Source organism: Acipenser ruthenus, chromosome 4, assembly GCF_902713425.1.
Source record: "Acipenser ruthenus chromosome 4, fAciRut3.2 maternal haplotype, whole genome shotgun sequence".
NCBI classification, from domain to species: domain Eukaryota; kingdom Metazoa; phylum Chordata; class Actinopteri; order Acipenseriformes; family Acipenseridae; genus Acipenser; species Acipenser ruthenus.
In genome coordinates this window covers 10,341,829-10,355,138 of record NC_081192.1, presented here as the reverse complement: position 1 = coordinate 10,355,138, position 13,310 = coordinate 10,341,829, and the positions used below count along the sequence as shown (strand labels likewise).

The 13,310-nt window shown below is 36.1% G+C and overlaps 1 protein-coding gene across 1 annotated transcript in view; it reads left to right on the top strand.

Moving 5' to 3' along the window:
* Positions 1-12,278, top strand: part of LOC117399522 (scinderin-like) — a 40,861-nt gene extending 28,583 nt beyond the window's left edge. The window contains exons 7-16 of the mRNA XM_033998760.3: positions 533-621; positions 2,230-2,445; positions 4,563-4,684; positions 6,509-6,599; positions 8,241-8,411; positions 8,772-8,946; positions 9,707-9,828; positions 10,155-10,232; positions 11,070-11,130; positions 11,604-12,278. Coding sequence (XP_033854651.1) covers positions 533-621; positions 2,230-2,445; positions 4,563-4,684; positions 6,509-6,599; positions 8,241-8,411; positions 8,772-8,946; positions 9,707-9,828; positions 10,155-10,232; positions 11,070-11,130; positions 11,604-11,782 — 1,304 coding nt within the window. The 3' untranslated portion in view covers positions 11,783-12,278. The remainder of the gene's footprint in view (positions 1-532; positions 622-2,229; positions 2,446-4,562; positions 4,685-6,508; positions 6,600-8,240; positions 8,412-8,771; positions 8,947-9,706; positions 9,829-10,154; positions 10,233-11,069; positions 11,131-11,603) is intronic.
* Positions 12,279-13,310: the final 1,032 nt, after the last annotated feature.

Below are 13,310 nucleotides of genomic sequence, written 5' to 3'. Positions count from 1 at the left end.
GGGTTTTTACTGGAGCAATCTAGGTAAAGTACCTTGCTCAAGGGTACAGCAGCAGTGACCCCTACCAGGGACTGAACCCACGACCCTCCGGTCAAGAGTCCAGAGCCCTAACCACTACTCCACACTGCTGCTGCTGATGTCTAGTCAACATGAGCAGTGAAAAGGATAGTTCCTCAAGTCATAATAATTCCCAAATATAAAAGGGCCAAGACAGGATATTCCTAGATAGAAAATGCCTTAGTCTACTACTAGGAAGGAGTTGACTCAATATTAATGGTATAATGACTTTAAGAGAGTATTTAGATATAGAAACCCTGAAGCACTTGCTAATTTCCAATACATGTATCATTTCTAGATGGGCTAAATTCCATCCTGGCTAACTCCTGAACAAGTCTTTAATTTCCTGTCCACCTATAAACAGGCATGAGAGAGCTATGGAAATGAGATGTTATTTCTTAGTATCTCAACATCTTTAAATAAATACATTTTGTTCTGCTTGATTAATTGATTATTCTTTGGTTCACATGTATAGGTAAAAATGCTAACCCTGATGAGAGAAAGACAGCAATGAAAACAGCCGAAGGATTTCTTAAACAGATGGGATACCCCCAGAATACCCAGGTGATTCGTATATTGTCCCTTAAAACCACTGTCACATTTGTAACCTTCAGTCGAAACTCAATGTACTCTCAGCTATCAAGAAGAAAAAAAAACGTTTTTTCATAATGTTGCGTGCAGATGACAAAGAGAGTAACCTTTCTAGGTAATTCCAAATTGGTTATATTTTCATTAGCTGTGTGTGGCAGCAGGCAGGGTGAAAGCCCTGCCAGTGCACAGGTGTGGGGAACATTGGGTGGCAGGGAGGGGGTTAGATTCCTCCCTGCAAAAGCATCTGGGGATGTGGCTGGAGCCATGAATTGAATAAGTAACTGAATGATTAACTAAAGCTCCAGCCACAGGTGTATAAATAAGGTTATCACGGGTTAATTTACGTAGTGTTGTGATGGTGAAGGCAGTGCGGTTTTGTTTTGTGTTATGAAATGTATGTAAATAAAATGTGCATGAGCGCTTGAACTGTGCATGAGCACTTGAACTGGGGGTTAAAATCCTCCCTGCCAAACACATGTGCAAATGTGTGTGTTAATTGTTTCATTTTAGTGTTAATTGTCACCTGTACCTGGCAGTTATTGTACGTGTACCCTGCTGCCGAGCAGTCAGATGAAAGGTACTGTGTGTTACCGTGCTACAGTGTGTAAAACAGCGTGTTTGTTTGTTAATGGGTAAACAGCTTAGCTGCCCTGTTTATAGTTAGTGTGTTCCTGTATGTTTAGTTAGTGGTTGAGTAGAGCTAGGTGTTTATTTTGTTTTTGTATTATTAAAAGTGCATGTTAAATGCTAAAACCTCAAGTACGTGTCGGGTCTGCGGTTTTATAGGGGCAAACAAATGTGAGTGAGATCGGCCGTGTTGCAATATATATATATATATACCAAGGTCGAGTAATTTATAAACTGTCACAGAAACTCGAGATGGAATTGTTTTCCTGTAACTCACTGAAGAGGCCCATCTATTGTTTTTTATAATACATGGATACCCTTGTGATGCTAATATTAAAGAAGACGAGGTTCAGCAGCACAGTTTTTTTTTAAACATAGTGTTTCAGTGGTGTACAGACATTCTATGTCGTTATCCATTTCTCCAGTTTCTGTGAGATACGAATGCACAAGCTTTACATCTTTTTTTATTTTTTTAAACGTATTCTAATTTTGTTCATTAATGAACATTTCTGTGCTGTGGGTGTTGTCGAGTGATTGAAAACGAGACATTTTGTGTTTGAATTGAAAGTGATGGTCTTGAGGATTCAAATGGGTTAAAGTTCAAGTATATTTTCCTCTAGAGGAATTATCAGTTTTTGACGTCACTACTGTGGTATTATGCCTTTTTTTTTTTAGAATGGCTCAGGATGCAAATATAGCCTTCATCCATGTATTCTTTATATATATATATATATATATATATATATATATATATATATATATATATATATATATATATATATATGTTTTATTCTTGAATTGATTTTGTGGGGTGAACTGCTGAGGCAATTCTGTGCTGTCTAACACTTCAGTAACAAATGCTTAGTTGCACAGTACTAATCAAAATGTACACCATCAATAATAAGTTATCACAGCAATGAGGCTGGCCTAATAATGTGCTGTGTTTAACTCTAGATCCAAGTTCTTCCGGAAGGTGGTGAGACTCCAATCTTCAAACAGTTTTTCAAGGATTGGAAAGACAAGAATCAGAGTGAAGGTTTTGGGAAGGTGTTTGTCACAGAAAGGATTGCAAACATTGAACAGGTGGAATTTGATGCCTCCACGCTCCACCAGTCCCGTCACATGGCAGCACAATACAATATGGTGGACAACGGCACAGGAAAAACAGAGGTACTAAAGTTTTTTTCACAATGTCAGCAGCCAGTTATTCCAAAACATTTCAATGCTGAAGCTCAGCGTTGTGAGGGACCAGGAGAAACACACAATTTAAAAGACATATCTTGTCAACAATATTAGCACAAATGGAGTCCTAGTACCAAGTACGAAGGAGAATTTCAGACATTTCTCCAATCTGGCTTATTTCACCAAACTACAGGGAAATCGGATAGAATATAAAGGCTTAGTTTACCTTTGGCACTTGTAGCATCTAGTGAAGTGGTGCTTAACTGAAAATAATGAAAGGGCTGCGTTTGCAGCCCTAAACAGCCCTGAGGGCCATCAGATTCAACAATACATCCAGATGCCAGAAACTGCAAATTAAAATACATAGGTAAAGAAATAATCAAATACATTCACTGACTAAAATATAAGCAATGTTACCATTTCAATCGAATAACATAACTAGAACTGCCAGGCAGTTTTACAGCTTCCAAGCTCAGTACCAGTTGGAAATCAGTGTCAGCAACAGATCAGTTTTATGGAGCAGTTTCAATTCAAAATACTGCATTAGTTCATTATTTCACAATGCTTTATAACACCATAGTAATCATTACCCTATCTACACACTGTAAGGAGTTATCCTTACAGCTAGATTTATAATTAACCTGAGAGGTCAAAGGTCACAGGCAAGGTGATTTTTGGATAGAGCATAGATGGGTTCCTATTTGTGTTCTATAGTAACCATTAACTTATATACCCTTGTGACGGAAATATAATGAGTTCTGGTTGTAAATCTCCCTCTTGACCTGTGAGGGCACTAAGTAACGAAAGGGAAAGGCTTTGGACAGGTTGGCCTGACAGTTCATTCCCTGGGTCGGGAGGTCAGTCAGCCTGGAAAAAGGCAAGACTCCGGTGCAGGAAAGTATTCACCTGGACGGTAAATGAGGTAGCAGCTGCAGACAATAGAGTCAGCTGCAATCATTTACCAAGGGGTCATGCATAATCACATAAAAGGGGCCGGAGAATTTTAAATCTTTTCCTTTGTTTTTGGTTTCGAAATAGACCCGGAAGGACCCGTGCACTGTGTATTAAGAGTATCGTGAGTGTTTGTTTTGTTTGTCTTGTCTATAATTGTTACTTGTGTGTTTATAGATGCTAACATGTTCTGGAGCTGTCGCTAAGAGCCAGCACTGAACCCGGAACAGCACTGCACTATTTGTCACTCTTTAAACTGTATCACCCACCACGAGCACTACAGCACGCACCCAGGACTGGTGACTGTGGTTGTATATTGTGGGAGAGATACTGTGTTTATTGTTTAGGGCTGCAAACCCTGTTACTGTTCTCCGTGTTTTACGCATCGCTGTGTATAACCAGAGTTTATTATTTGGTCACCAGAGTACACGGCTCTATATTCAATTCCAACACTGTTTTTTATTGTATAAGCTTGGAGTAGTATAAAGCTTGGCAGTGGCGAAGGCCATTATTGTACCCCAAGCGGCCACTGATACAGATGTTTGTTGATTACAACTTTCTATATTTATTTTATATTTTTGGAGATGTACAGTAGAATAAGCCTGAAGCAATTTTTCTATTGCCTTTTACTGTATATAAATAATATATGGCAGATTTTACACAACGAAAGACTTTCCACCCATCTGTCATCTGTTAACGTTGCATGGATGTTTTTGACAAACAGGAATAAAAGTGTATTTTAATGACTATACCGTTGTGATGTATTACCGCAACCATGCAGCAGCAGTGGCACTAAAAAAAGTATTCATACCGTACATACTGTATACAAGTTCACAAAGAAACACCCAGACATAACCACACACACAGTATACAAAAAATACTGGTACCTTTGTTAGTTTTTGAAGGAACGATCATATTCATTTTCATTTGATTTGGTTTGTTTTTGGCATATCCTTAGTAAGCTTATCTAATCAAGCACAGTGTATTTAAATCTTATATATGCCCAGGAGCTGTACAAACACCTTTTGGTGTCACTATAATAGAATTGTCTTCTTTATGTGACTTAGGGTGTTACTCTTATACTCCCAGACTGTTTCTCATGGAACAGTAACCAACAGTGATATAATTGAATATCTTTATATTTCTATGTACAGATATGGCGTGTTGAAAACAATGGTAGGACCCCTGTTGACCCGAGTACATACGGCCAATTCTATGGAGGGGATTGCTACATTATCCTGTATACTTATAAAAATGGCCAGATCATCTACACCTGGTAGGTTTACCTTTTTAAGCTCCTGTTTTTTTTAATATAGTGTACTGCATGTGATTTAAAAGACAGCATTATTCACTAAAACAGTGTATTTTTAAAAGGGTCCAGTTTCCAAGCTTATCAGTGTCACTATAAAATATTGTAATGAATCACTCCGTTGGAAGTGAAACAAGACTCCCGGAGACCAGATGGGATTTTGCTGCTTTTAATTACTGCACTAAATAAAATAAAATAACAGCGAATCCCTGTTTGGGCCAGGGTTCACACCAAATCAGTAAATAAAAATAACTCCCTCGTTCTCTCAGCTCTTCCTCTCACTTTCCTCTTCTCTTTCTTTCCTCCAACACTCTCACTCGCTCTCGTTCTCTGTTCTTCCGACTCACTCTGGGCTCCTACCGCTTCACAGCCACTCTTTCACCCTTTAGCTCTGTCTCTCACAGTCTCACTCCAGTCGAGTCTACACGCACACACTCCATACACACATGCACACACACTAACGACGTGCCCTGTACCCTTACAATACACATAAGACAAACACAATGTCCAGGACTATGCCATCACCAGTGTCATTACAATATCTAAACAGCTTGGAGCAGCTAACTGTAATTTGAACATCTGGAACTATTACCAAATAACAACAAAAATGCTGCCAGAGGCAGGATGGAAAATTTTTGCTCTTGCAAATGTATTTAATTAGTTTATTTTGTTTTGACAAAAGATAAACCATTACTTTTTAAATGCAGTTTTTGTAAAATTAAGTTAACTTTAATAGACTACTACTGTGGGGTATGTGACAACAAAGAAGTTTGTTTATAACATTAGTAAATAATAAACATGCTATTTAAAAAAGAAACATGGCTAAAACAGGATTGGAATAAGATTCCCATTGCATAGTAGTTTGATCCATTCCTGGTTTTACTATGAGTCTAATAAGACACACCTGAGTTTTATACTTAAACACTGCTAATCAAGCCTTTAGTAAATCCTGGAATAGGTTAAATTACTATGCAATAGGAGTTATTTCTATCCCTGCTAAAAGGTTATGTACTGTACAAGTATCAGCCAGACAAACAGCAATTGTGTTTTTTTAATAGGAAGGATATTATGCAAAAATCTCTCAACCATGGTTAAAATAAGTGTTGAAGCATTTCTCTTTAACAGTGTAGCAAAAGCAAACAAATATAAAGTCAAATTACCTGTACTTCTAAAACATATCAAAGTGTCATTTGCAGCTCGTCAAGTTATTTACCATGCTGTATCGTAATATTTCTTTACCATTATGCTTCACTAAATGTTGCTTTGTATTAACCATGTGTTAAAAGGGTCATGTTGCTCTTCGGTAGGGCTGTGGCTTGCACAAATTGTTTTACAAAATATACAAACAAATGCAAAACCAGCACTGTTAAAACAAAAGGTTGCCTAGTTCACACTACTTAACCCTCTCCCTGACAAATTATCCAAAAGAATATTAAAAATACACTACATTTTAATTACAAAAAACAAAGCCACAAAACAAACTATGTGGTATACCACAGTAAAGTGGAGTATGGCTAGTAATGTAAGCTTTATATGAACAATGGAAACTCTGTATTAGTGCAAAACCAAAATAAAATCCACACAAACATGTTGTCTGGGTTACTGAAGAACCACATGTCATGTTGGGCATTTGTTGTGATGTACTAATTCTACATTCTGTAGGTGTAAAACTTTGGTGACCATATACAGTATCCTGAAGATGTACTTTTTTTGTCATGGTGTTCAATTGAGAGATGAAGGTATTCAAAGTCTGTTTCTTGTGTTAACTCTGAGCATACATCCATTCTGCAGGCAAGGTTCCAGTGCAACTAGAGATGAACTCACTGCGTCAGCATTCATGACCGTTCAGCTTGATCGGTCCCTTGGTGGCCATGCAGTTCAGGTAGGATTCTGTGTTGTGAATCCTTGAAGCACACTTAATTCTTTTCAATGCCTAATAAAGGGTGTACAAATAGCAGAAAGACAAGCCTTGTTGTTGTAACAGGAGTTAGAGTGAGTTTATTTCACTTGTATATTTCCTCCAGTAGCTGTCACTGTTCTATTATGTATTTCATAATTAGTCAGCTTTAAAAATTGTATTGGTCTTTGGTATTGGAATGCTACTGAAATATCTTTAGAAAATCAAATTTGTAGACATTGCAATTATGTATCTCAAATTATGGTTTCAACAATACACATTTTATAATGGGAAGTCAAGTGCATCATCCGCATTGAGAAACCTAATCTTCCAGTTGACATTTTGGCAGCTTCCTCCTTCATCTCTCATGTGAGTTGAAGTGGACCACCATGTGATGGAAGGCTGTAAACTAATCCTGTTTAAAGGAGAATGATTAACTGGTTCCTGCATCATCAGAAATCACATTAGTTACATCACATGCATTTCTGTGACATCCAGAGACCATTGACATTGAGTAAGAAAGGAGACACAATTCCTATCCTTTAAATGTCCAGTACATTTGCTGCCTTAAATCTATTTTGATAAATAATACAATACTGAAATAAAAGTCGAAATTTGTGAAAATATGTTTCAAACTGATTTCTGACATTGACACCCTTTTAGTTTAGAGCAGATCAAAAGCAAATTAATACTATTATTTAATACCACAAAATGTAATATTTTGTTAAAAGAACATAGACTGTCATCTTTTAAACTGATGTGTGAATTGCAAGATATGCATTGCACAACATTTTCTTAGGAAATATGTTGCTTCTTTTATGTGTATATGATAATATTTCATTTGAACAGCTTATCTACGTTATACTTGATGAGTTTGAAGCAGAATCTTTACCAATTCTAAAAAAATATTAATTTCTACTGCAAATAGAATTGTAAATCAGAAGATGCACATTCTCAACTCCTTTGTGAAAAGCACACTCTGGTTGATCAAGTTGTAATGCTGCCACCTACAGCATGTGTATACTAATATCACACCCTGGTAATTATAGACATTATTATGCATTGCTTTATAATAGTTGCCACCAATATGCAGGTCTCTAGAATGGATTAAGTTGCAACTGTAACAAATGGACAATGACTAAAGCACAGACTAGAATACACCAACTGCAGAAACCATTAGTCAAAAATCCTGGTTTTAACCATACAATAGGTTGGAAGCAGACTATAGTTCTGTGTAACCAAAAATATATATTTTTAAAGATTACACTGTGGTACCTTTTAATATTTTAAAAACATAGTAGTTGATATCTGTTTTTCTAAAATTATATTCATATTTTCCTCCATGATTATGTAGTGTGAATGTGGATTACTTTTGATATAATGTAATTTACAAAACACATTCTTTGTTATACGTTAATGTGACAGCTTAAAATTACTTTTCTTACATCGTACTGCACCACATCTAATTCATAGTAATAGAGTGATTAAACCTCATCGGCATTGTTTTGTTATGATCCTAAGGATCTCCTGGGTTTATATTAATGATTCAGAAATAGTATGTGCTTGGAAACCATGGCTTCAACTAAAACATTCATTGGCTTGCTTTATGTTGATTTGTTTTTAAAGGTCAGAGTGTCACAAGGCAAGGAGCCACCGCACTTGCTAAGTTTGTTCCAAGACAAACCTCTCATTGTTTACAAAAATGGAACTTCAAGAAAAGAGGGACAGGCCCCTGCACCACCCACTCGCCTTTTTCAAGTGCGAAGAAACCTAGAAACCATCACTCGAATTTCAGAGGTAAAGACGGAATGGTAAAATTCGCTTTTATTCATTTTGTTTACTTCTCTTCATTCTCATAATTAAACACCACTGTAACTTGTAAATTGAATCACATAAACAGCTTGTTTCTAAAGTACAGTAATTCAACATTGGTGCTAAAAGATCTGTGAAACTGGACACCTATATTTAATATGTCTTTAAAGCATGTTTAACAACATCACTATGTGATTCAATTACAAGACGTGAACTCAAACATGCAAGTTCAGCCAAAACATACAACAGCAGCAGGCAGAGTTGTTTCTGGTTTCATCAACACTAAAGGTCCAAACTGGGCTTTTTTATTCACTGTAAAAGGCTTGTGTGTTTTGTTGTTGCTAGGTTGATTTGGATGCTAAGTCTCTGAACTCAAATGATGCCTATGTTCTAAAACTCAAAAACACTGGATATATCTGGGTAGGCAAGGGGGCAAGTGGAGAGGAGGAGAAAGGAGCAAACTACTTGACTGAAGTCCTGCACTTCAAAGCAAACAGGCTTGTGGAAGGAGAAGAACCAGGTCTGTTCAAATGTCTTTAAGCATAGTATCTATTACTATATTGACAGTCTGTGACAGAATTCAAGAAGTTTATTTTTTACTGAGCTTTGTCTTATCTCTATTAGCAAAATTGTATTTTATGGTCTTTCATTCATCTCTTAATTTCCTTGTAAAAGACACCTTTCTTTTTGCCTGCTTTGTAAAGTCCACAATTATCAAATATTTATGAGCTTTATGATATGCTGGGTAATCAAACTCGGCATTCCAGCACAGCTCAATGCATCACATCAATAAACACCAAACCAGTCTGTACAAGGCTGTAATATGCTCTTAATTGTACTGTAATTCTTGATATATATTTTTGTATACAACTGTAAGTCACCCTAGGTAAAGGCGTCTGCTAATAAATAAATATCTAAATAATAATAATAATAATAATAATAATAATAATAATAATAATAATAATAATAATATCCTGTATAACAAAACAGTTGCATTCACAAAAGCATGCTCCAATGCCATCTTGAAACAGAAAAATCACCCTTTCCTATAGGAAATCAAAAGTAACATGGCATATTTATAACATGATTTAAGTGTGGGGGATAAGAATGGACATTTAACACAAGTTGGTGTGTATCTCCCATTACCTGTACAGTAACACAAGAGCTACTATCTTGCACACACTTAAAGGAACTGCATAAACCACCACTACAGAGCATTAGAATGAGAAGCAGCACACTATGAAAAATCAGATCATGTATTATTTTCCTCTTTTTTGCAGCTGAATTTTGGGATGCCCTGGGTGGAAAGAAAGGTTACCAAACTTCAGTTCTGCTAGAAAGCAAAACTATGGAGCACCCCCCACGTCTGTATGCCTGCTCCAATAAGACTGGCAATTTTACTGTGAGTAATGCTGGCCCTAGGCCTGTCTACTGATCCTGATTCACAGCTCCAGGGCTTTTATACAGGAACACTTGTCTCTAATCCACAGAAAGTCCCTTGCTGTGTTCACTCAAATTATTTGTATTTTGTTATTTTTTAATTTTTTTAATTTTGCATATTGTGATGCATACATATGCTGGACTGGAAATGATAATACAATAACCACTATGGAAAATTAAGCAACTGAAAATGAAGTAACAATATATAAGAAAAAAAAAAAATTAATTCTGAAATAATGCTATGTATGTCAAATTCTTATGTCCAACATGTTTTCACTTTTTGTACAGATTGAAGAGATACCTGGAGAATTCACGCAGGATGATTTAGCTGAAGATGATGTTATGTTGTTGGATGTTTGGGATCAGGTACAATTTATAAATCACGTATGACAAATTAACATCTTAATGGTTAGTCAGAATTCCAGTACTTCTAGCAGTGTGGAGTAGTGGTTAGAGCTCTGGACTTGATCGGAGGGTCGGGGGTTCAATCTCAGGTGGGGGACACTGCTGCTGTACCCTTGAGCAAGGTACTTTACCTAGATTGGGCCAGTAAAAACCCAACTGTATAAATGGGTAATTGTATGTAAAAATAATGTGATATCTTGTAACAATTGTAAGTCGACCTGGATAAGGACGTCTGCTAAGAAATAAATAATAATAACAGCATTCATTTATGTTTAAAAGCAGTTACTGAATACTGTATTTTTGTAATTTATAATAAAATATGTTCTGTGTAGTATCTGTTAAACCGGAAATCGTGCACAGTTTGAGCAGCTTTGCTTTGCAGTGCTCTTGCCAAGATTGCACAATGTAATAATGTAGGTCTCTATAATGCTTTACACTCTGACTGGCCAACCACAAAAATCGAGTATACGTAAAATAGTAACATCTCCTAGTCTGCAGTGTTTTCAAATTGATGTGGTCATGTGAACTGCTGTGTGATTGGCTAGACCTACCTGTATACAGTAAAGGAGGTGCGACAATTATGAAAAAGCAGTAGGATGTCATAGACTTCACAAGGTGGCATGGTAGTAGAGGCCCATGCAACATATGGGTCATGGGTCATGGGTCATGGGTCGAGCCTGCTGATGTGTATAATGTATTATGATAGTGGCAAGCAATTACAAAACCCCTAAAGTGATCCTGCTGATTTATTAAAGCTGCTCTTCTTTTTGTAATGAAAGCACCTTTATATTTCTGAAGGTCTTCATTTGGATTGGCAAAGACGCAAATGAAGTTGAGAAAACAGAATCTATTAAATCAGGTATGAAAAGTCACTTTTTTTTTACTTCAAAACTTTATTACCACTTTTATTTTAGTTTTTAATAAAGAAGAAAAAAAATTAAAAAACTAACCACAATTCTAAACTAATCATTTAAAAACATAATATTTCTTTCAATACATAATGGATACAGATAAATAAAATTAAAACTAATGTAGAACAGTATATTACAAACAGTGGTTGTATTTTGGGTTTGCCCTTCATGTATCTTGGGATAGAACAGAAATGTAATTGAATTACATTTCATATGAGATAACAGTACTTGAATAATATTAAGTCGGAAACAAAAAAAGTGATGTATCTAATTGGCATCAGAATTCCATTCAACTGGAGTGTTAAGTGACATTTCAGCTTGCCTCTTAATGTGATTTGAAGACCACTGATAATAGCAAATGTGTTCTTAATTAGTACAGCAGAACTTTGTGTGCAATGGTTGTCCTTATTCATTATTCTAGCAAAGCGCTACATACAGACCGATCCATCCAGGAAAGACGAGGGAACCCCAGTCGTCATTGTGAAACAAGCACATGAACCACCTACCTTTACCGGCTGGTTCCTGGCTTGGGACACTTCCAAATGGGATACCGACCCAGTCGCCAGAGCCATGACGTCTCTAAGGCTAGGATACTGTTAGGTGGTATTGCTGTAGGCTGTGGAAATGAACATGTTGTGTGTATGCTTTCTAGAATTTAATGTCTTCTTTAGGTAAAGATAAAAATGCAATAAATATAAATCATGAATTATGTGAACTGTGCAGAGGTAAGAAAAGATATACATAGGAATTTACATGGTTGTAACTATGTGAGCAGGTTTCAGGTCTCTATAAATGATTGATGCAGGCTCTATTCTCAAAGTGCCCTATGTTTCACATGTATTTTAATTTTTTTTTTTTTTGTTATTTAGTTTGCCTTAAAAGCGATATGAAATACTAGATACTGATCTTTAATATAAAACAAAATGCAATATGTGTGTGCATAAAACAAAGTCCTGTAACAAGCATCATATAATGCTTCCTTTGCCAACAAGCAAGTTGATGATTTATTTTTTTTTTTACTCTGCTTTTAACTGCTGATTTTGAAGGTAATGGCACAAAAAGCACATCTGACAATAAAAGTAAGTGCATTACTTAATGATTAGTATTGTCTTGTATTACAGTGTAGTTGTAAGCTGTTCAGTTGATTGGAGCCAGCAGTTTTGGAGTACAGTATTTCTCTTAGCTCTTAAGGTGCCAATTGTGATACAGATTTCTGGTCAGATACTGAGTGAAATGGCGCTAAAAATGTAAAAGAAACATCTGTTGTGTGACTTTTACAAAGATGTGATTGTCATGATCTTCGGACCACTTGATTGTTAACAGAGATCAGACAAATTCGAATTGGGCATTTCTTGGTAAATTATACTATTTTAAAATAATAATACTATTTAATCAAGAAAATATGAATGCAAATTAACACAAGTGAATTGCAGCTCTTTGTCTCAAACTAGAGAATCTGAGGGTCTAATTATGAATTGTGTGTTGAAATATATGTCTGAACTCATTTAGATTTTATTTTCCTGTGCATTTTGCTTCCTGTTTTACCTAGACAATAGTCACACAAGCTCTTTCAGAAGGTACGTACACAAATGGTTTCTTTTAAAGAGCTGTATTTTTTTAATTTTTTAATTTTTTTTTTATTATCATCAAGCACAAGTGTGGATGCAATTATGCATTTAACATTTTAGACATAAGGGCATAACAATAGGGGCATAATATAGACTGCCAAATTCAGATACTGAGCAAAATAATCTCTAATATAATGAAATTTGACATGCGTGTAGCAAAGGAGAAGCCATACTAATGGGGGATTTCAACTTCCCCCATATAAAATGGGAAAACCCGGTGGGGAGCATGACAGACAAAACTGAAATGGTGCAAATGACAAATGCCTGCTTCCTAAAGCAATCTGTCAATGCACCGACTAGAGGGGGGGAGGCATGCCTTGATTTACTATTTTCAAATAATGAAGACAGAATAACTAACAGAGAACCATTGGCAAACTCAAATCAAAACATGGTCTCATTTGAAGTGCTTTTTAAAACCTCAAAGTAATGACAAATGGAAACTGTAATCCGATTTGGAAAAGGGATCTTTATTTTATACAAATTCCGGTCTGGTGACCAAA